At 52.0% G+C, this 24314-nt stretch overlaps 1 protein-coding gene across 2 annotated transcripts in view; it reads right to left on the reverse strand.

Moving 5' to 3' along the window:
* The window catches only part of KCNIP3 (potassium voltage-gated channel interacting protein 3), a 127622-nt gene extending 103860 nt beyond the window's left edge, over positions 1-23762 (reverse strand). The window contains exons 1-2 of one of the 2 annotated variants that reach the window (XM_075062723.1): positions 23382-23762; positions 5253-5418 (exon numbers count right to left, since the gene is read on the reverse strand). In XM_075062723.1, coding sequence (XP_074918824.1) covers positions 5253-5418; positions 23382-23396 — 181 coding nt within the window. In that variant the 5' untranslated portion in view covers positions 23397-23762. Of the gene's footprint in view, positions 1-5252; positions 5419-17294; positions 17341-23381 lie in introns of those variants that run through there. The other variant, XM_075062724.1, reaches the window with a different exon arrangement.
* Positions 23763-24314: the final 552 nt, after the last annotated feature.

A 24314-nucleotide genomic window follows, 5' to 3' on the forward strand; every position in this document is an offset into this window, starting at 1 on the left:
CCTCGTAGTGTGGACGGGTACAGTGTTAAATTGGTTTAAGGCTGCTAAAATTGGTTTAAATGCGTAGTGTAGACCAAGCCTGTTGCTCAGCCCCCTGCTGAAGGAGCTGAGCCCTGAACTGCTTAGTGCCCCACCCTGACCCAGGGCCTGGCCTTTATAGACTATTTGTTTGCTCAGCCCCCTGCTGAAGGAGCTGAGGTCTGAACTGCTTGGTGCCTCGCCCTGCCCCAGGGCCTGGGCTTAGAGACTATTTGCCGGCCCTACCCCTGCTGAAGGGTCTGAACGCTGACCTATTTTGCCGTGTAGTGAGGCGCCCTGTCTCCCTGCTGCACCTGAGAGGGCCGACCCCCAAAGCTGGACATTTACACAAGGTTACTAACCCGCTCCACCACTGCATTGCAAATCCCTGCTCCTCCAGTGTACTAAGTACCCCTTGTCCCCACTGAATCAGGATGGGGATCTCCTGGTCTAGAGGTTTTATTCCCCACCACAGCAGAACCTTCTGGCCTCACAGACTCTGTCCCAACAGGCATTAGGGAATGCAGGCACTTTGCCAGAGGGGCCTGGACAACACCCATCAATGCCAATGCAACTTCTTCCTGAGCATCTCAAAGCTCTTTAAGATGGGGGCATCATACCCATTTTACAGACAGGGAAAGTGAGGCAGAGGGAGGTGGGGAAGGGACTTGCTCACGGTGTACAGGAAATCAGCAGCAAGCAGTTCTGTGGTCTAAATCCTCCAGGACACTGCATGAGGACATGTTAGCAGGACCCTGTGGTTCGTGTTCCAGGCAGATGTGGCGACCTTGTTTTTAAGCAAGGCCAGGGGGCAGGAGAGGTCCATCCACATCCCTGGTGGCACTTCCTCCTCTCCCATATTTTACCTGCATCAAATCCCCCCTGATCGCCACATCTGTGCCCATCCCCCTGGCCTGGCCCAACTCTTAGTGGAGTGGGGAAGTTTGCCCTGAGCAATGAGACACCCCCACTGCCCAGACGAGGCTGCATGCTCACCAGCAAGCATCTGGGATGGGAACCTGGCCAACATGGGTCAGAACCTCCCCAGGGTGCAGTGGTTCCCAGGAAGGGCGTGCACAGCTCAGTGGGAACCGAGGGCTCCCATCCCCTTCCCTATTTCCATGTCCACGGGAAGCCAATAGGGCCAAGGGGCTCCCTGCTCAAGGGAGGGGGTTCAGCTCCTTCCCCCTCCCACCAGGTCTCAGGCTCCCTCTCCCTTTCTGCTTTCCTGACCTTCACTGGGTGAAGACAACTCCCAGTGTGGAAGCACCGTGCCCAGAATACTGGCAAGGTATTAATAAAGGTGCTGAGTGCTGGACAATTCCTGCCTCTCTCAGTGTAATTGGACCCCCAGCCCCTGCGGCAGGGCTGAGGCATCACTTCCTAGCAGTGCCGAGCGTGGCACAGGCCTCCCTTTGTGCTAATCCGCAGAGGATCTGACTGACTCCCCTCCCTGCGCCCTCTGGAGCCTTTGCTCTTCAGCTCAAGCCTTTAGCTCAATCCCGCGTTGGCCAAGAGAGTGGCTCGCAGAGACCGTAGGCAAGGCCTTGACCCAATCTCTCAGCACTTCCTTCACCATGGCACCCCATGGTGGCAGCTGATCTAGGGTTCACTGCTTCCTGGCTCATTTGAATGAACTGCAGACAGCTGGCAGAGGAGCTTTTACAGGAAGAGAAAAACTTTCACTCTTGGCTTTAAAATTGCCAGACAGAGAATCCACCACAACCCTTGGTAAGCTGTTTACCATGGTTAATTACCCTCGTTGTTCAGAGTGGAAATAAAAGAGATGCTTTTAATTCATCTAGCTTCTACCTCCAGCCACTGGGTGCCGCTTAGTTAACGAGTTACCAGCTCACACTCCCTGCAGACAATTCTTTGCATCCCAGGAGCTGCCCAATCGAGATCAGGGCCACATTGTGCTGTACATTCTCATAGCCCTGAGGACACTCCCTTCCCCAAAGAGCTCATGATCAGACAGACATTGGGAGGGGGAAACTGAGTGACAGAGGAGCAGTGCCTAAGGTCACTCAGCAGGTCGGGGCAGAGCTGGGAACTGAATGCAGGTCTCCTGACTCTCTGTCTGCTAGATGCCCCTGCCTCCCACAGAACAGATACAGCACAAACAGGGCAGGGGAGATGTGCCATGTGCCTCTGCCTTGACCAGGAGGATTAAGGAAAGAGAAAAGTTCAGTCCTTATGGCCCATGCAGTTCTAGGCCTCTCTGCTGATGCTGGTGACAAGCAGCCTGATTCCATATCCTGCATCTTGGGCTGTCATTCACACTCAGACAAGTGGTCCCAGTTACAACAGTGGGGTTTTACACTCCCGATTGCAGGGAGGGTCTCTGCCTGCCCTTCACCCTCTCTTGGGGTGAAGCTAAGCTGGGGAGGCCTGTTTTGCACAGGTCAGAGGTTCATGGCAGTTCTTGTGGCAGTGAGTTCCAGCTGCTGGGAAAGTGTTCCCGTAACCCATGCTGATATCAGCCCGGCTTTTTGTTCCCGCTAGTGCCTACATGACATGGAGGCTTAGGAGTACAATGGGAAAGGAATTTTTTCACCAACTTTTTTTGGTGTCGGAAAATGTGTTTGTCAAAACCAAAATTCTGTAGGAAAGGGACCATCCCGTGGGGGGTAGGGAGGGAAGGAAAGTTTCAAAGTTGTTGAAAAACCCACTTTGCCTTTAAAAAAAAAGTTCATTTTTTGGTTCCAAATGGCTTTTCATTTTGAAATTTTAGCTAATTTCTAGTTTAAAATAGTTGATAAACCTCAAAATCAGAACCAGAACACTTCAATTGACTCAATCCAGCTGTCCCTAATGGGACAAATGTTCAAGAATTCAAAATCTAGACAGGAATTTGTCTCCCCACCCAAAAAAAAAAACAACCCCTCAAACATTTCCATAGGACAGAAAAGCTATTTTCCACCCTGCTCTATCGATGAGTTTGCTACTAATGAGCTAAAGCAGTGCTTTTGACCTCTCATTTGTGGACCCCTAAAAAATTTCAAATGGAGGTGCTGACCCCTCTGAAATCTTAGGCATAGTCTGCTGCGGACCACAGGTTGAAAACCACTGAATTAAAGGATCTGGTCCTTTGCTTCCAGCAGTAGCAGCTCATGCTTTTAGATCCAGGGTTCAGTCCCTGCACATTGACCCTGCAAACGGGACATTATTTACACAGGCTCAGAACTTCCCCTTGTGATGAGATGGTTCCTGAGGAACATAGCTGTGGTGTTAGGTTATGGAGTGGGGTGGACAGGCTTGGATCTGACTAGAGTTTATCTACTGAGATACTGTCTGATTAGAGTTTAGTCCAGCAGCACATGCATATCACACCTGACCTCCTAGCATCTGATCACAGCCTCACACCAGCAGAGGAAGACATTCCAGCGTCTCCCAGTAACGTCTTGGAGACGGATGAAGCTAAGACAAGCCGAGTACTTGCTTTGGACCATGAGCCATGAACAGGGAACTGTAGGGGTTTTTCTGCCCTTGGCAAACCAGTAAACATCTCTCCCCACTCCGCTGGGAGTGAGCCAGAGGCACACACACTTGCATCCAGCCTATAACTTGCAGAGCTGTAGAGGGAATGAATCTCTCCATGCTGCAGAGCACGCAGGCTACCTGCAGAGGGAAACAGAGCTCCACCTCTCACTGAGCTGTTCCCCAGCCAGCTCCACATGCAGAGATGTTTTCCTGCCTCTCAGGAGAAGGGAAAGCCTTGCTCTGCTCGAGTTAGGAAGCAAGTTCTCTGGTGCAGGTGAGTGATCGCAGTGGTTTCCAGGCCGTGGGAAACAGAAGAATTAGCCAGCGGCTGGATCCCATCCACCCCACAATTCAGACTCCGGGGTGATTACACCCATTCCCAGCCCCAGATTTCTTTTACACTAGAAGTGAATTCCAGATCTTGATTCTTCCTCAGTTGGGTGATTCGGCTGCAACATTAACCCAGGAATAGCTACAGATCTATTCACTTAGCCCCCCCCCCCCCACTCACGAGCCTACTTCTGCAGCTCCAGACATATGCCTGGCATGACCAAAGCCCCCATGGAACCAGGCAAGGACAGGGTTAGAGCAGACACATGTCATCCCACGAGCAGATGTACAGGCCGGAGCACAGCCAGAAGGGACCTGCAGGGAAGCCTCCAGGTACAAGCAACTGCTTAGGGCCCTGTGCTTCTGAGGGTGAGGGCCAGGGAGCCTTTGCTCAGGGGCCAGCCTGAAGCTGCTTCCATCAGCAGGGATGAAACTGGAGACAAGTCATCTGCTGGCTACCACACTGCATCGCTGACACCTGTCAGGAGGCAGCAGGGCTGAGCTGGGGGAAGTCGGAGGAGGAGGGGGAAGAAGCGGATTCCTCCAGAAGTGTACGGGAACCTTCCTCCAGGGGACCACCATTTCCACAAAGGGCACGATATACCCTGAGTCCCGGGGCACGTGCCACTGAAAGAAACCCCAGCAGCACGTTCCATAAGGGAACCTGGGAAACCGTCACGGTGACCCAGGCTGAAAGTGTGGGATGGCTTCAAAATAGGCTGGGAGAGGGAGGGGCCTTCCAGGCAAAGAACAGCTCTCCCCAGACCCCTGTGATGGAGGGTCTATAGTGTTCATATGGCTTTATTATGCTTCTCCTCAGCAACCAATCAGATGGAACAGCCAGGGGAAGGATGGAGCAAGGGGGCCATGCTGTGGACACAATGAGAATCAGCTGAGGAGATGCTGCACAGAACTCCACATAGGGGATTTTAAGTCCAGACTGTTCTGGATCTCGACAGCTGCTCCCGCTCCAGTGCGGCATTAATCCCCAGAGCGATGTTCTAGGAAGGAGCCGGGGATTACGTGGGATTATGACCGGCCTGGACAGAAGGCGGATAAGAGAATGACACCCCCCCCTTTCCCCGCCTCCAGGGCAGGAGTGTCTCAGCAGGGCTGCTCCAGGGATACTGGTCGGATGGGGCCACTGGGCAGGACTGGGCACAAAAGGGAGTGTGCTCTTCCAGCATATGGGGGATTGGCAGCGTTGGCACAGATATGGAGGCAGATGGATTCCCATTCCCTACCCTCCCTCGCCTGGGTAGGCTGGTCCCAGGTGGAACTTTACAGGCTTGGGGAGTTCTCTGTGTAGCTGGTCCGGAGGGGAGAGATTCCCAGTCCCTTATCCAGAACCTGACACCAAACGGAGACAAGCAAGGTCCCAGCCTAGCCCCGGTTCCCAGCCCAATCTCCATGCTCATTACCTGATCCCTGGGGCGCCGCCTGGGAGAGGATCCGCTTCACCAGACAGCAGTTCAGCAGTGCCTTGCGCGTGAGCCGTGGTTTCTGCCACTTCACGTGCCCCTTCTTCCCCGGGGGAGTGTGACCTGGGTCACCCAGCAGGCTCCCGTCCGTCTCCTTGGTATCGTCCTGCAGCGGAACACAGCCCAAGTCAGCACCCAGAGATGGGGAGGTCACACAGGCAACCAGGTTCCAACTCACCACCTGCAATTACCCCTTACAGTGCCCCACCCATGTGGGCATGGCAAGCTAGGCACTGGCCTGACAGCCATGGAAGTATCAATGCAGGACAGCTTCCAGCAGAGCTGGGTCCAAGCCCCAGAGCTCTGATCGCCCCCAAAGTCAGGGGGACGTGTTTGACCCTGGGGTTCAGACCCCATCTCTAATAATTGCTATTCACACACATACGCTGCATCTTCATGCCGGGCATCCTCTCTCATGCCAAGAGGACGTGACAATCCCCCCCCCCCCGAGTTAATCAACACAAGAGCAGAGGGAGAGGGTGCTGTGAGGCTATGGCAACATCGGCCTGTGGCCCCTCCATGACAGCCCACAAAGCAGGTACAAGGCCTGCCCATGTCCCTGCACCACCCCTAAGCACAAGAGGCATTTGGGAGAGCCGGGGGAGCAGGCCAGAGGTGCAGCATGAGCAGGCAGGGACATGGTGGGGTGGACCTGCACCCCAGCCATTCTGCACCCCGAAGCCTCACCGGGGACACCAAAGCAGGGGCACACCTTGAAACAGAGCTGCTCCAAGCAGGAGATGCAGAGGAGGCGGCTCTTGCACTGGGCGCAGCAAGGGGCGATGCAGAGACTTGTGCGAGCAAGCAGGGAAGCTGGCATGAGCAGGCCTCCAATTCTGCCCTCCTCTACACCCCCGCTGGCTTTAGCAGGATAGCAGAGGGTTGGATGTGGCCCGGGTCCGTGAGATCAGCCAGAGCAGGTCACAGGCAGTTTGGGGAGCAGCGTGGGCCATACAGGGACTGAGGCACTCTGCCTGTGGAGCGGGAGCCTTGGGGGGTTGCACGGGGAGCTGCCCCTCACTGGGTTCAGAGACCAGCAGCAGATGAAGATTAGATGTGAGATGATCGGGGAGCAGGGCAGGAAATGCAGAGGAGGTGGCTCTCGAGCCCACAGCACCAGCGGGAGAATGGTTTCAGCAGACGCCCAGGAAACCGAAAAACCTCTGGCCATCCCCATCCCTTATCTCCAGCCCCTCCCTGCCCCGTGCCATGCTCTGCACATTGCATGAAAACTTCCCCAGAGCATTCTACCTCAGGCCAGGACCATTATGGGTGCATTCCCAGTCCCCATAGCTGTCGGACCCCCCTCCCAACCCCTGCTTTCATCCCAACACCCCCTCCCCTTCCACCCGACTTTAGCCTGCCTGCAGGGGAGGTTCTGAAGAGATGCTGCCACAGGGAGCAGAAGTGAGGACATAATGATGGTTTTCTAAGGCCCGGCCTCTTTCTCTTTCCTAGGGTACGTCTACACTATGAAATTAGGTTGATTTTGTAGAAGTCGATTTTTTAGAAATCAATTTGATACAGTTGATTGCGTGTGTCCCCACTAAGCGCATTAAGTCGGTGGTGTGCGTCCACAGTATCAAGGCTAGCATTGACTTCCAGAGCATTGCACTATGGGTAGCTATCCCACGGTTCCCGAAGTCTCCGCCACCCATTGGAATTCTGGGTTGATCTCCCAATCCCTGATGGGGCAAAAACATTGTCGCGGGTGATTTTGGTTACATGTCGTCAGGCGCCCCCCCATCTCCATCCCTCCCTCCCTCCATGAAAGCAACGGCAAAAAATCGTTTCTTGCCTTTTTTCCTGGGTTACCCGTGCAGACTACATACCACGGCAAGCATGGAGCCCGCTCAGCTTGCTGTCACTGTATGTCTCCTGGGTGCTGCTGGCAGACACGGTACTGCAGTGCTACACAGCAGCATCCCCTTGCCTTGCTGACGGCAGACGGTGCAATACAACTGCTAACTGTCGTCATCCCATGGGTGCTCCTGGCCAACCTCAGTTAGGTTGGTCAGGGGCATCTGGGCAGATATGAGTGTTCCTGGCCAGCCTCGGGGAGGTCAGTTGGGGGCACCTGGACATAAATGGGAGACACTCCAGGTCATTCTCTTTAAGTTTCGTCTAATGGATATTCAGTCCTGTTTGGAATATCATGCGAGCTTCTGCCTCAGGCTGCTCTCCCAGCTGGCAGCACCGTGCCATCGCATCTACCCCAGGCTACTCCTTTGTTCCCATGGCTCATGAAGCCTGGACAGCAGTAAGCATCAGTTCAGCTATAGGCTGAGCAAGTGCAGAAGGGTGGTAGAATGTGCCTTTGGATGTTTAAAATTTCACTGGCACTGTTTGCTGACTAGGCTGTTTGTGATTAAAAGAGCACAGCAAGGTGCACTGCGCATCACAGAGGCTTTGAAAACCAGTTTCATGACTGGCCAGGCTTTGGTGTGAGAGCTCACCATGCTGGCCAAACAGGAAAAGAACTTCAAAAGTTCACAAGGCTTTTCCTGTCTACCTGGCCAGTGCATCTGAGTTGAGAGCGCTGTCCAGAGCGGTCACAATGGAGCACTCTGGGATAGCTCCAGGAGGCCAAAACTGTTGAATTGTGTCCACACTACCCCAAATTTGACCCAGCAAGGTTGATTTCAGTGATAATCCCCTTGTCAGGGAGGAGCACAGAAATCTATTTTAGGAGCCCTTTAAGTTGACAAAAATGGCTTCGTCGTGTGGACGGGTGCAGGGTTAAATCGATCTAACGCTGCTAAATTTGACCTAAACTCGTAGTGTAGACCAGGGCTAAAAAAGGGGTGGCCTGGAGCTGAGAGTGCTGGACTGGCAAACAGGTGCACCAAGGTCTGATCCTGACGCTGACACGCACTCAGGGGAGCCTTGAGCCGGTTCCTTAGTCTTTGTGCCTCAGTTTCCCCTCTGTGAAGCCAGGATGATACTTACAACCCTATTTCACTGGCAGGTCGGGACATCTGAAATGTTTTACGAACACTGAGTTCTTCTGATGGAAGGTGCTTCCATTTGTCCAGTGCCCAAATACCACAATGATGGGCACTTAGAAACACATGTAAGGAGTTTGGGCTGGCATAACCTGCCACTCAGCAGATGCCCAGATTGTGGTTTCTAAACTCCAAGGAGCGCATCTGTAAAGATAACAGAGCTGAATCTCTACTGAATAATTGATGTTTTTATTCCAGCTCCCACTGAAAAGAGAACCGACCTCAATCTGTCCATCCATGAGAGCCAGCCTCTCTTTTCATTGCATGCAAGGCGATGCGACAATGCTTTGGTCCGGGGGGCTGCCTGGAAGTGATAAGGGCATATCAGTTGCGCCTGCCATCAATGAAGCTCAGAGATCTTGACAAGCATTGATTAGCCAGCCAACATCCCTGAGCAACGGAAGGTAGACAGGTACCATTACACCGGTTTTACTGAGGGGAAAACTGAGGCACAGAGTGCAAGGCTAATATTTTCCAAAGCATCCACTCCTCTGGGGTCCCAGATTGCTACACTTCAGGTGTCCAGCCATGTAGCTAAAACTGAGGCGGGCCAAAAGCTTTTAGGCAAGTCCCTTACCCGAGACATCCCAGCACATCAGTGGAAGAGCGAGGAACTCCCAATTCCCTGCTCTGAGCCATAGATTTCACTCCCTCTGGAAATATTGATCTCCCACTGCTGTCTGAAATTCAGTCTGACAGTAATGAGGACTGTCTCTTTAGTCAGGTCATTCAGTTGTTTGTGGCTTCACGCCAGGCACAAAGCTAGGGGCTGGCTTTAGCTGATCAAGCCCTAGGACCTCGCCTCACATTTGAATGGTCTCACGTTAGGCCATGTGAGCCCTTTGCAAATGGTTCTGCTGCCAGGCCACCATACAGGGCATATCAGCCACACAAGTGGGTATGACGTTTCAGGAAAAGGCAGAGTTCAGATTGCAGCTACCTGTCCTCTGGGCAATTTGAGCCTGGGTGGCTACCATGTGAATAGGGCTTTAAAGCAACCCTGCTCGCTCCTTCCCCCAGCCTCTGTCACCTCCCTCTGGCTGCAACCCAGCACTCCAGCAAAACGCCTTTGACTTCTGTGGGCATCATGATGGAGCAAAGATCACAGTATGGGAGCCTGTGTGGAGACAGCAGCCTCTCTAAGCTCCAGCTGGAACAGCACCTGGACTTGCCTCCTCCTTCAGCTTTTCCTAGCCTAAGTAGTTCGGTGTGATTGGCCCAAGGTGAGAGGGGAGATGCCCAGCTGGTAGGGAAGCAGCTGCCAAGCACGTGCAACTTATCCCATCAGTCATTCCCACCAGCCTGGCTCACCGCTGGCACAGAACCCGTCCCAGCAGACACAGGCACTGGCAAAGTTAAGCCAAGTCACCAAAGTGGGGAGATTCAGCCAGCTCCCACTCATGCCACAGCGCGTCTCTGTACCGTTCTAGTCAACCCACTCACAGACAAGCTGCCACGCCGCACAGAACGTGCGCCCTGGATCACAGCAGGCTAGCTGCAGGGAGATGTGATGCATGATTCAACAGACCAAAGGGGCTCTGTGTTACCAAAGTGATTTGAGTAGTTTGGAGCCAGCTAAGCCCAGCAGACAGATGGCTGCAGAGTCACGTTTTTTAAAGCACATCATAACTGCAAACTTGATAAGCTGGATTTTATTTTTAAATTACAGATTTTTCCAGCTAAGCAAAGTCAGGCTCGCTTAGGCTCGTGGCTCACAACAAATTCACCAGTGTGTCCCTCAGAGGGCTGTGGGGTCAGCTGCTGGAAAGGCAGAGAGGGGGGAAGCTAACAGGTTTTCTGGGATTCACTCCACAGGGCCCTGCCAAAAAGATATCGGGGCATCTCAGGCTCTGAGAAGAAAGCAGATGTAGTGAAGTCAACAGGTGAATCTGAGAGCCTGGGATAAAGGCTAAGACGTGTCCCAGCACAGAGGGTCAATAGAATTCAAAAGAGGGGATTTGGGACTCAGGACCCCTAGGTAAGTGTCTTCTTCATGACTGTGCCACTGATTCAAGCCCAGTGAGCCCATGCTGGGGCAGAATCGGGAGCCAGAAGGAAGTCACTTATCTTGGTCCGTAGCCATCTCCCCAGCTCTTCCTTTCTACATGTCAAGCTATTTTCTAGGTGGACCAGGCTCCACACATCACACCCAATACACCATCTGCAGTGGAGAAAACCAGAGACGTGCATCAAGGGTTGCGGGGGGGGGGGGAGCAGCTCTGGTTTCTGAGAGCTGGTGAGATGTTGACACATTGCAGCTGCAGAATCACCACTCCTGGCAGATGGTTGCCCCCCCGCTTCCCTGTGCAGCCAAGCGAGGGGGTGAGATTCTATGGCTGGCAAGTTTTGGGGGGTGGATTTGTGCACACACAGAGCAGAAGGAAAAGCTAAAGTCTTTCCTGCGGAGAGCACCCATCAGCCTATTAAGGCCTGGAGGGATTGGGCAGGGAACAAAACGCAAAGGGACACCGGAGTCAGAGCAGTTGTTGGGCTAGAAGAGAGGAGGTTTGGTGCTGGTCAAGTCCCAGCACCGGGCAGACTAGAGAGGAATCAGCCTGGATCCAGCTCCTCCATCTACTGACCCCATCGCAGACTGCTCGTAGGACCCTCTGCCTAGCCTGACTGACAATTTTATGGGGCCCCAACAACTGGGCCATCAATTGCCTGCTAAGTGGTAGGTGGGAGAGACAACAGAGGAGGAAACTGACTTTCGTGGCTTCACTTCCAGAAGAGAACATAAGAATGACCATACTGGGTCAGACCAAAGGTCCATCTAGCCCAGTAGTCTGTCTTCCGACAGTGGCCAATGCCAGGTGCCCCAGACGGAATGAATAGAACAGGGAATCATCAAGTGATCCAGCCCGTCGCCCATTCCCAGCTTCTGGCAAACAAACAAACAAGAGGGGTGGCTGCAGGGCTACTGAGGTTATGGTTCCCAAACCTTCAGGGTTCCTTCTCATCCCTTGTCTTGCTTTAAGCAGGTTCCTGCTCCACCAGAGTTGAGAAGTGACCAGGAATCTGGGCAGGGGAGGCATGACCCATATGGCCTGCTCTGTGCCACGCATGGCACCTACAGTGCAGCATCTGTCCCTTCACATGACGAGCGCCTCATCGCTGCCCATCAATAATGCACAGCGCTTCCCCTTTTGTTGTCAGCTTTACCGGCTGGTTCATTATTTATAGGCATGGGCTAATTCCATCTGACAGGTGCACCTGTTCCTGGGAACCTTAGCCCAGTCAGGTACCACCCAGGTCAGAACTAGACAAAAGGAGACACGGCTTATTGAAGACACATCCCAAGAGCCTCCGCCACAAACACACACTTCCTAAACTTCTTCTGGGTGTCATGAGTCTGCCGTTCTCATGCACAGAGGCTCTCCAATGCAGGCATTTGTTACACTCATGCCCTGGCATCCAAGTACATTTCTAAGGCCCTGTTGGAACAGATAGATCCCAAAGCACTTCAGCAAAAACCCAGATTCCTTTCTGGTGCAACTCCATTGGCTTCAGTGAATTTGGCTCAAGCAATCCAGGATTCCCTTTGCTCCCCGCTGAAATGCAGCCACTTCTGGAGTGGAAGTCGACAGCCGTTTAATATGACTTGGTGTATCCACGATGAACCACATGACAAACTGGAGCCATTCCAGAGCAGAGTGCAAAGGATGAGAGATTTGGAGAAGCTGGGCAGGGCCACGCTCCAGAAGGAACGGCTATAGGGAGAACTAGCAATGCATAAAGGGATGCTCTAAAGACAACAGGGACCAATTATTCTCATTAGTGGCTGAGGACAGAACAAGCAGGGATGAGCTCAGAGCTGCAGCAAGGAAAGTGTAGGGTAAATGTTACACAAAACTCACCAATCCTTTGCCCTTCTCCTAAGCCCTCTTGGCACGGAATCTCCCAGGGCTTTGGTGACATTAGTTAATAACTTCCAGCTCCCTTGCAAGCTGGGTATTCTCCTCATTATACAGATGGGGAAACCGAGGCCCAGAGCTTCAGTGACAAAACTCACCCCACAGATCAGTGGCAGAGTCGCGAAGAGAACTGGAAGTCCTAGCTCCCTGCTCTCCTGTCCTGACTATGCAGAAACTCTTCTGAAGCAAGGAACAGAACCCAGGAGTCCTGTCTTGTAGCCCATGCTGTGTTTGCAAGGCAACACTGGCTCCCAGACCGACAGCTGACTTTCCCTCCCTAGTTTATAATCTGGGCTGCCTTGAGCCTGTGTCCCTTCAGTTTTCTTCCTTCCCCAGGACTGGTCCTGCTTCTCAGAGCCCCATGGAAAATGCTAAATAGGGAACAATCGCAAACGCCAGCAAGGGAGAAAGAAATACACGGGGGATTTGGGGAGATTAGGTGCTGGACCTAATGGAGGCTAGGAACTGGAAATAAAATTCACCATGTGCTCACCTATTAGATACAAGAGAGACCCTCACTAGTCAATGGAACAAGCTGCCAGGGGCGGTCCTGAACTCCCAGTCTCCGGAGACATTCAACTCTCAACTTGCCTCCCTTTTTATCCAGCACTAGGTCGGGCTGGCTTTGTGACACCATGAAGTCCATCACTGGCTCTCATGTATGGCATGGGTGCTACGCCAAGCTCGACACTCCCCTCAAATGCTGGTGGAGCCCGGGCCACCACCCATCTCCTTCCCTTAAGGGAGCGATTTGGTTTGGAACCTCAGAACATCCAGCCTTCCGCCGTACAGACAACAGGAAGGGCAGCAGTGAGGCCCGAAGCCAAGACCTCAGGCTCATTGCTAAGGGAAGCGGGGAGAACATAGATCATAAGAGCAGCCACACTTGGTCAGACCAAAGGTCCATCTAGCCCAATATCCTGTCTGCTGACAGTGGGCAATGCCAGGTGCCCCAAGGGGAACAAACAGAACAGGCAATCATCCAGTAATCCATCCCCTGTCGCCCATTCCCAGCTTCTGGCAAACAGAGGCTAGGGAGAAGAGGTTCTGGAAGCAGGCATGCGTCTCCTTGTCTGGCTTCAGTGAATACCGTTGGCTGGGGAAGGCTTTACAAGATTTCAGCTCCCCAGAGCCTGCAGAGAGCAAGTAGCACGCACTGCTTCCCAAGGAAGGGGCAGGGATGCGCAGCTGGGTAGAGGGAGGATTCTTATGGGCTGCGCTGAGCCGGAACTCAATTCTATCACTGCCACCACAATGCTGGCTATGGCCTCTCGCTGCCCAGGACCAAGGGCTCTGGTTTCCCTTCTTCCACAGGCTGTCCAAGCTTCTCTGCACTTGCAAGGCCTCTCTGTAACAACTCCCATCTGCTGTTCCCTGACTTCACCTCATCCTAGATCATCTACCCACCCCATCCCCTCCATCTGACCATCACTCCTGACTTTCTTCCACCTCCGAAACAACGTCTCAATCCGCTTGATGTCAAACCGCCCCCTGAAACCACCCATCCCATCATGCATTCTGTGCCCCAACACTCCCCCATCCCTCCAGTTTTGCATCCTGCTGCACCAGCTTGTGCCCATGGACTGTTGCTCATTGGGGCAGGCACCCTGCTGACTTGGCACTGCCTACCTACCGTGCCAGACCTCCCCTGCTTGCTTCATATCTAAACAGCTCATAAAATCTCCAGCAGCATGCAGCTATCCAGCCTATTATCAGGGCAGGAGAAGGAATGGGGCAAGGGGAGGTGGGAACAGGAGCTGTTTACTCATAACTGACAAAGCAATTACAGGAGCTAAAATTAAAAGCTATCTAGAGGAGCCCAGCTGGGATATCAAAAGCAAGCACGGAGGTTGGAAATGGAGCATAGGGGCTTTGCATTAGCACCTGGGTGCGGCATTCTATCTTCTGCTGCAGGTAGGCAACACCATTCACTGTCGGGCTGGGATTTCTTCACAAGATCCACTCAGAGCTCCTTTCTAGAACCAGCCTACAGACCTCTGAGCACCAGGTTTTGTAGTGCAATTGCACCATCGGCCTCTAAATGTGGGTTGTTCGAAAGGTTACCATTCATCTGAACTGGAATCCTAAATCCACCATCCCCCTCCACTAGATCTGGGATATTCAGATCCTCCAGTGCTGGGCCAGGTCCTAAATGGACCTGTTTTCCACAGCTCGCTTGGATGCAATCCACAATTGGAAGTCGTCCCGCAAAATCAGCCTGTGGGATTTAGGGCACTTGAACGCATGCTTCAAACCCCATTCCCAGTCCACACCCCTCCTCCTTAGTCCTTGTTTGCTAGCCCTGTTAGATCAGCCTGGGATCAGGAAGTCAAGACCTTTGCAAAAGGTCTCTGGTAGTAAAGATCTGCCCTTCATTACCATCCTGCCTTGGAATGGGACAGCTCAGAGTCCAGCTCTTCATTTGGGAGCGTAGTTAACAGTTCTACCAAGTGCTGCTGCAGGCACCCGGCTATTTTTAGGGACTAGCGGGAGCACAGCAAGCATGTATATCCACCCATACTGGGGATTACACCTCAGCCAGAGTGTAATCACCCCTTAAATCACAGAGCCAGCAAATCTGATGGATACACACAAGGGCAGAGGCCATGGGAGTGCCAAGGTGCTATTTCTGTAGCATGATTTTTACAGGGTGGAACCTGCACTTTAAGTCACTGGGAACTAGGTTAATTCCCACCTTGATAGTGATCGCTAACTAGTGTGAAAGTGGGGAGGAGAAGGGACAAAGGGTTCTGCAGGAATGGGGAGGTTGCTGAGCTAAGACAGGCTGGGCTGCAGAATCTGAGGCAGGAGTGGAACAAGTCAAGGGAGGTCAGAGTAAAGGAGAAAAAGGACAGGGCAGGATAAAGGATGTGGTGGGGAGGGTAATAGGATTTAAAGGAGAGACATTGACTAGAAAGTGAAAGGGAAGGTAGAGTCAGATACTGAGGGGATTGGGTGATGTACGAACTTGGCAGCGGAAGTGGAAGAGGGGGTAACCCAGAGAAGGGGAGGGGCAAGCAGGAGGGGGAACATGAAGATCAGTACCAGGAGGGTGATAAATAAGTGGAGCACCCAATCTGCAGTGAGATCCCAGCAATCACCCCAGGAGGCTGCCCTTTGTCTGGAAACAGGAGGGGGTGAGGGCTGGGGCGATTACAGCAGCACTCGGCAAATACAGCGGGGTCAAGTAGAGCCGGGCATGGCTGATCACTTGCAAACCACACAGTGCCAGGCTGCAGACAGCTTTAACTCCACTGGCAAAGTTCCCAGCTCAGGAGCCGCTTCCCTCCCCGCTGGGAACAAGTCTACCTGCAAGATAGAGACCACGTTTCTCGGCCAGCTGCTAGGCACCAGGTGGCACAAACAGAACCAGGACCCTCCAGCTAAGCTGGAAGGTTGGAAAAGCTCCTATATGCTGTCTTTTAATAGAGCAACATGAGGGTCAGGTGACCTGTAGGCCTTAAAGTTACACACACCCCAGGACAGCGATCCATGCCCCAAACAAGGCCCTTTCCTATTTCACATGGGGCTGCCAGGCATCTTAATATTAATGCTTTAAATATATATATTTATCCTCTCCCTCGCAGGCTCATCAGCAAACCATCGGGCCCGGGGGACCACACTGGAAGGAGCGAGGACACCTAGGAAAATGACCCCATTTGTCTGCAAAGCATCCTCTTCTACGCCAGTACATGATCCCTTAGTATGGCTGCTAGTGCCAATGGGACCTACCTTTCAGCACCATAGTGAAGCATGAACGAGACCACTAGCAGTTAAGCCGTGCTTCTCCCTGTGAGAAGGGATCAGTGGCTAACAATCCATTGCCCAGTATAGCCCAATCTTGTTAGGTCACCAGTTTATATCCAGCCCATCAGCAGTGACTGACGGGCATTCAATGGTTGCTCAGTGACCTACATAAAATAAGGTGGAAGGGGTGAAACATGATTTGGGGCAAAAAGCCATTTTGTGCCAATGTTTTGATGAAAATGTTTCGATCAGCTTGGGGGCGGGGGGGGCTGTGAGCCCAGTTCCTTGAGGGCGGGTGTATACAGCACTAAGACAACAACTCGGGTATCGATTGCTTCCCCTACCCATTGGAAAGTCTCAGTAGCCAAGGGATGACCAAGCCCTGGAGACCCCTCTCCCCTCTGCTCCCTACAAGGCTTTCTCCAGAACTGAGAGGTGCTGGTGGGGGAATACCCAGGCTGCACCTGTTCTGGAAGGTAACTAGAGGGATTGGGCCCCAGGGCTGCCCCGCCATCAGCTAGTGTGGGGTGTTTAAGGACGGGGAAGAAAGGGAATAGGAATTGGAGAGAGAACAGAGGGATGGAGGGAGGGGGATCCAAGATTTGCAGAGAGCCTGGGAAGGTCCATGCAGTGGGAGGAGAACAGAAGGGGGTCAGAGTAAAGGCGAGGGGTGGGTGGAAAGGGGGATCTCAGAGCATGGGGGAGCTAAAGAGGGGCAAGTGATCAGTGCTGGTGGGAGGGTGAAGGGGGAACATGGAATAAGGGAGTAGGGGATAAAGTGGGAAAGTAAAAGTCCAGTGACTCAGGAGGAGAAAAGGGAAGGGGATGGGGTGGGCAGCTGGATGGAGGTAGGAGAGGGGGCTGAGGCAATGGGACAGGAGAGAAGTCGGAGGCCCCCTGGGATCCTGTCCCTGATCAGTGTCCTGGGCTTCCCCCCTGGACTCCTGCCCCTCTAGGATCCAGCCCCATGGCAGGGTTTCAGTGCTTCTCCCCACAGCGAAGGAGGGGGTGATCCTGCCCCCCCACCCGTCCCTCAGGGCTCTCTCAAGGCAGCCTTTAGGGGCATGCTGTTCCCGGGGTCTCTCTGCAGACCCTCGCCCTGGGCACCGCCACTGGGCACGGGGCAGGAGATGCACCCCCACACACACACACACTCAGCCTCTCCCCCGGCCCCCCACCCCACTTCCCCTGCCTGGGCGCCCCCCGACTCGTGGGCGGGTGGGGCAAGTGTCCACGGTGCCCGAGCGTCCCCCCTTCCCCGGCCGGGCCATGCCCCCTGCCCCCCACCGCAGCCTTGTGCCAAGCGCCCCCGCTACCTGCATGGCTCGCTGCTGCTGCTGGGAGCCTGCCTGGGACCGCAGCTCCGAGCCGCCTCCAGCCCCACCGCCTGCGGGACTCAGCGCCGGGACTCCGGGCCAGCGCTCAGCCCCCGCCCAGCGCCGACCCAGCCTCTTAACCCCCTCGTCCCCGGCCCTCCCAGACCCGCCGGTCCCGGAGCCCCACTCAGCCCGCACTGCAGAGTCCGGAGCGAAGGAGAGGGGGAGGATGGAGAGACACGGGAGCCTGGGGCAGGGGAGGTGTGGATGGGGAGGGACGGACAGATAGAGCCGTGGGGATGGAGAAACAGATCGGGCCTGAGAGAGGTGTGTATGGGGACGGCGAGATAGAGAGATGGAGCCACGGGGAAGGATAAATATGCCTGGAGCTTGGCAGGGATAGATAGATGTGTATGGGGATGGATGGATGAACAGACTATGTGTATGGTGATACGTAAGTGTATATGAGGAAAGATAGATGCGTATGGGGATGGATAGATAAATAGATGTATATGGGGGTGGATGGATAGATAGATGTCTACAGGGATGTATAGAAAGATGTGTATGGAAATAGGTAGGTGTCTATGGGGATGGATAGATGTATATGGGGAAGGATGGATGTGTGTATGGGGATAGAATAGATGTGTTTGAGGATGTTTAGATAGATAGATGTAGGTATGGGAATGGATAGATGTGTATGGAGATAGGTAGGTGACTGTAGGGATGGATGGCTAGATAAGAGATGTGTATGGGGATGGTTAGATAGATAGATAGATGTGGGGATGGGGATGGATAGATGTGTATGGAGATGGGCAGATGTATATGGGGATGGATCTATGTATATGGGGATGGCTGGCTAGATAAGAGATGCGTATGGGGATAGAAGGATAGATGTGTGTGGGATAGATAGATAGACGGCTTATCTCAGGCTTTATAATTCACAGGCACCTTCCTTAACCCTTTCACTCACTCCCATCTCTTGCTCACCTCCTTATCCCTTCCATCCCATGGGTCACAGTGCTCTTACCTCCACTCCACTCTCAACCCCTCCCCTCTTTCTGCCAGGCTCTTTGGTTGCCCTTACCACTTTCCATGCCCCATGGCTCTGCAGAACACACACCCAGAGCATGGGGCATGGCCCCTGTGCTGGCTGCCTCTCCCACCCTTATGCATGTGGTGAGCCAGTGGACAGTCTGTCCTAAGGCAAAGGGGGCAGCACACAGCATCATAGTGCTGGAACTAGGGGCTTGAAGTAATTTCCATCATACACGGGGTTTGCAGTTTGGTTCAGTGGCTCTCAGCACAGTTGCTCCAGCACCCCTGTCTAGGGTGGACACTTTGGGGAGGCAGGGCTGGCTTTGGAGCAGACACTCCCTTCAGGGTACCTGGCCATCAGGTGAATGCCTTTCCTCTCAAGGGAGCGATGGAACTCAGATCCCTACCCCCTTACAGGATGGGCTCGGTGGCCGAGCCCATGGCTCATTCCTTCAGGGTGCATGATACTCACTTCTTTCCTTTTGTGGGCAGGAGAAGCAGCAAGTTCCATGAAGGCAGGGGCCCTTCCTGTGAGGGGACCAGGACAGGTGCCCCTTCCTTCAGAGCCTGAGAGGAGGAGGGAGGTTTCGATGCTGATGGACCTGGAGGAGTCTGAGCTCGCAGGCCGGAGGTGATGGGAACTCAGGAGCAGCATCTTTGGAGAATGCATGAGGCACAATCGACCAAATCCAAAGCTTGGCCAAATCCATTGAATTTGCCCATTATGACTTGAGCAAGGCTTCAGCTGTGAGCACTGGAGGAGGGTTTTTTCCCTTGTTTGCTGCTATAGATTAATGGCGCTCTGTGGCTCCATTCTGCACTGTAAAAGCAGAACTAACAAACCTTCCTTCCCCTGCCCCCCATGTCTGTATTGTCCACTGAGAACTTTGCAGGGCACGACCACTCTCTCACAATGTGTCTATACAGACCCCAGCATGGTGGGGCCTGCAGGTGCTCCTGAAATTCAGTTAACAATAAAGATGCCAAGATCTTTTATGTGGTGGGTGCAATTCACCGAGCACCTCCTGGGACTGGAAATATAAGAATTGGCAGGCCGAACCGAGCAGTCAGTGAAGGCACAAAATACCAGTGTTCAAAAAACAGCCCGGGGAATCTTTTGTTCTGCTGACTGCACGTTGTGCAGCACCGCCTCCCTCATTAATCCACCCATCCCCTCTCCCTCCCATGCCCTCGTTTGTACTGGGTAAACAGCTCCTAATAGCACCTTTGCCCTTTCATTCAAACAATGGTGTCTGGGCCCCAAAAGAACATTGAGAGCCACTGAGGGCCCCTGTTTACTGGTTGCGAGACCAAAATATTACAGCCCTTAAGACAAGCGTGTTCATTTTCCCTTCCCATCCACTCGTAACTCCTCAGAGGCAGGCATGAGAGGGTTTTGTGGGCCACATGCTCAGCTGGTGTCAATCAGCGAAGCTCCATTTACATCAATTCCCACAAGCTGTGGAGCTGACCCTGTTTGTTGCTTCATCGCAGCCTTTTGGTTTTGAACCAGGCTGTTGTTGTCGGTTTCGCCCACATCTAAACGTCTCCCAAAACATGTTGCTTTTTTATCCAATTTCACGCAGAGGAAAAAGGAAAGGAAGCATTTTGACAACATCCCAATGGCTCGTTTCCACATTTATGGAATGGAACAGCTTCAAAAGGCATTTCAAAAACGAAATTCACTGGGGTTTTTTGAATATCATAAAACAGTTTTTAAGAAGCTCAGAATTGGAACACAGTGGTTAGATTAGATCTCAACAAAAGGACAGGCAATGAATCCCCCCACATACACCCCGAAATGGGTCTGTTGACTTCCGTGAGACTGAAAACTAAACATGTGCTTCAGTGAACCGGGTCTGAAAACTTTAACCCCAGGGGGATAAACGATAATGAACAATCCAATAGAAAAGCCAAGTGGTCTGTAGCAACGTCAGGTCCATGAGCTGATCTGATGACTACAATACAGGCTCAGTACGGCGCAGGATTCCACTCATTGTAGAGTGGTGCACACAAAAATCAAACCCTAAGATCTTCGCTCTTTAGAAAATGTTTGGTTTTGTAAAAATTCAAACCTGTAGAATTTCCCATGAGACACAAAATCCAGAGAGAGATTTTGCAATCGAAAGACTCTGCAGAGCTAGTCAATGGACTCAAGTGTGGTGTAGTATGTGAACTACAAAATCAAGGGAACGGGGTGCTAGCCCTGCCTCCATTCCAGACCTAATCCAGTTTGGAGGGTAGTATTTGTGGAAGCAAAGCGATGACACGATGCTTCAGTTTAATATCAGATCATGCAAGTATTCTCTCAATCTGGCTTGAGAGTAGGAGAACAAACTCCCTGACCAGCTGTGGTCCTAAATGCATGCACCTCCGAAAGCCTTTAGAAGCACTTAGTGCCAAATTTACAATGCCTTGACCAAAGCACCAGGGTTTTCAAAATCCAGCCCTTCCTACTTTGCTTGCGAGTGCTATGAGATGGGTAAAGACACTTCCTCTTTATATTCTCAGTGTGACATGATGAAAATATATGAGCTCGCTGGGATCTGGTGACACAGAGCTGGCAACCCTATTGTATTTATTTGGACTGAGAGCTATAATTGCATTCTGAGGCTCCCTCTCTGACAGCAAGTAGCAGCTGTTTGTGATCTGCGTAGGTGTCTGCTGGTGGAGCAGATGTAGGGAAGTGTATCGATAGGAAAGGAGTCCCGGGTCAGTGCAGTGGGGCTAGGAAGTGAATCTTTATCACTCTGTTCTGGAAAAAGGGATTAGAATAAGAAATTGAAGACAGTCTGCATTAATAGCAAAGTAACTTGGTCTGAGAGTAACAGCAAGGACCTCAAAGTGTTTACAGTAAGGACCTCAAAGTGTTTACTAGCCCCATTTTACCAAAGGGGAAATAGAGGCAGGAGAGAAGAAATGACATGCTAAGGTCCTATGGCAAATCTGGGACCAGAACCCAGTTGTCTCAAGTGAGGGCCACACTCATAGGGCTAAGACAGCTTGTAATGCACTAACCTAGATCTGTAATTAATCCTTTGCGCTGTCTTGGGGGTCTAGAAAGCAGGACCCTGTTGTGTTGTGTGCTGTATAGACACACAACAAAGGTCTGGTCTGAAATGCTGCCAATCTGAGTGCAAGACAGACAACAGTTGGATAGACACAGGGGGAGTTCAAGGAAACAAGGAAATGACAGTGCCCCATGGGATAAATAATGGTCACAACACACCCACTGCCTAATCACTAGCAAACTGTAGCACATTGCTGCTCTTTAGCTTAAGCCGTAGTTACTGGTGGTTTTAGTGCTAGAGGTCCTCAGTCAGCCCCCCGTGTACTGCAACCGTCGCGTAAGTATTGCTGCAGAGGAAGGCTGGAAGGAGGACAGTAAAATGGCCTTGCTGCAGATACTTACAAGCCACCATTCCCATGCGTGGAAGAAAGCATTCTTCCTCTTGATTCGTTTCTTGAAACTGAACAGAACTAGTTGAATTGAGCCAAACTTTGATCAAAAAAAGAAAAGAGGAAAAAAATTCAAGCCCATTTTCCCAATTCCCCCAAGTTTTTTCAAGTAGCTGATTGACATTTTTCAAGTTCACAAATTTCCATCAAAATTTCTAATTTCGTCAGGAAAAATTTTCAGCTCAAATGCCCCAAACTGTTTTCATTCCCATTTTTCAATCAGCTCTAACTTTTCATTTGGTCTTTTTCTGCTTTTCCTCTTGACTATTTTCTCCCCGTCAGGCTAGCGCTTTTGAACTATCTTAGCATCCAAGGCCTTGATTGAGCCAAGCACTTAACTTTAAGTATGTGAATGGGCCTGTTGACCTTGGTGGGAATGAAAATGAAGCATATGCTTAAGTGAATTGGGGCTGAAAACTTTAACATAAAAAGGATGAAAGACAGAAAAGCCGGGTGGTCCATAGCAATTTCAGGTCCAGGCACTGATTTTATAAGTAGATATGCTCAGAACAGCTCAGCATTCTGCTCATCCCAGATGATGCAAACAAATGTCAGACCCTAAGATCTTTACTAAGCTCTACTGCTGGGTTATATTATTCCCGGTGACTAAATTATTGGATGACTTAAGCCCTGTTTTTCTGGTCAAGAACCATTCTTGGATGGATCAGGATTCCTGTGAATAAATCCAGTATCATTTTGCATCCACCAAATACTCCTCACAAACAGACTTTTACCTAGAGGATGTTTGCAACCAGTTGCTCCCTAAGTCACATGGTAACCGTCTCTGCTCCCTAACTGAATGACTGAAACTTTTCAAACAGGAAGATAGTGAATGACACCCTTTCCGGTGAGAATTTTTGTTGTCGATTCATGAAAGTTTCCGGTTCATCAATGAACAGGCCATTTGCCTGGATACTCAGACGCAACAAAAAACCATATCTCACACTTATATAGCACTCTTCATCAGTAGATCTCAAAGCGCTTTACAAAGGTGGGTGTCATTTTCCGCTTTTTACAGAAGGGGAAACCGAGGCATGGAGTGGCTAAGCGGCTTGTCCAAGGTCACCCAGCAGGCCAATGGCAGGACCATCTAGATCTGAGTCTTAATCCAGTGCTCTAACCACTGCAGCTACCAGCGTAGCTGATTTGCCGCAGCTAATCACAAAGGTATTCACCAGCCCATAGTTCAGCCAGCTGTACCCAGGCAAAATGCTCAGTGACTGGCAGGAAGAGTTTTGCCTGAGTAGTAAGGACTGTGCAGCATCTGGGTAAAGGAGCTTGGAATTTGGTCCCGGGTGTTAGAATCAGGTTCCTGGGCGGAGATTAGAAGCAGGCCGGGGAGCTGCTCACATGCTCAAAGAGATGGTCACAACCCCCCAATGCCTGACTTGCCCCTTTTTTGCCATTCTCAGTGCTCTTCAGCGCCACCTGCTGGAAGTGTTAAAGAGCGACTTTGTGCCCAGCTGGTGCCCAGACGTCAGTCCCAGCTGTGCAACATTGGGGCATCATTTGGGACAGTTACCCCGCAGGGTGTCGCCATTTGCTCCTGATCTCAGCCTGCCAAACCCGGGGCAGGGTCTTATTTTTACTTACCCTATCTTCAAACATCTTCTTATGGGGTACTGATGAATGATTGTCAATCAATGTGCAGCAGAGGCGGGAGTCACTGGACAGCCAGGGGTAGGTGGTGGACAGATCCAAAGTCAGCCGCGGCCGTTCAAAGCGTCGCCGATGCTGGCTGCAGATCTACAGTTATTCCCATCTGGTTCCTCTTGCCGTGCCACGTACAAGATGCAAATAGGGACAGAGAGATCCTGGCAGCTGCTTTTGTCTTTGTTCAAACATCTCCGACAAAGGAACCATCCCTATGCCAAGTTTACCTTTCGGGCCATTATTCCCTCTCTGTGACAAGCAACACGGCCAGCCTACAGCCGCTAGTTTCCATGGAAACAGAACCCATTGCATCCCCCTTCCCTCTCGCTCGCTCTTTTTTAAGGAAGCCAATTAACCTAAAATAAAAATCCCTTTAAAAACAGGACTGGAACTAGCCACTTCCTAGCATCCAGGGGAATACTTAAAGGGGAAGTTCTCCACTTCCAGGCACTGGAGGGGGAAAGACCTGGACTGTGGGGCCCAGGAGAGCCCAGCAAGTCTATTTTAGGTTCTTATCTGCCCTCCTCATGTTCCCTCATTGTTGTTTTATCCACACAACACACCTGTGAAGAAAGGCAGTGCTGTTATGCCCATTGTACAGGTGGGGACCTGAGGTGCAGTCCTGCGGGACGTCTATGGCAGAACAGGGAGCTGAATATGCGTCTTCCACATATTAGCCCAATGCCCTAATCTTTCCTCCGAAAGAGCCTGGCATGACAGGAGATCCCTGCAAACAGATCCCTGTGCTTTGGGTGGCTGCATGGATGCTGCCCTAACTGACCCTTGCAAATAGATCCCTATGCTGTGTCACAGGAGATTCCCACAAACAGATCTCTGGGCTGCAACAAAGGAGATCCCTAGAGGCATTTCTCT

The sequence above is a fragment of the Chelonoidis abingdonii genome, chromosome 2, assembly GCF_003597395.2.
Source record: "Chelonoidis abingdonii isolate Lonesome George chromosome 2, CheloAbing_2.0, whole genome shotgun sequence".
Classification (NCBI taxonomy): domain Eukaryota; kingdom Metazoa; phylum Chordata; order Testudines; family Testudinidae; genus Chelonoidis; species Chelonoidis abingdonii.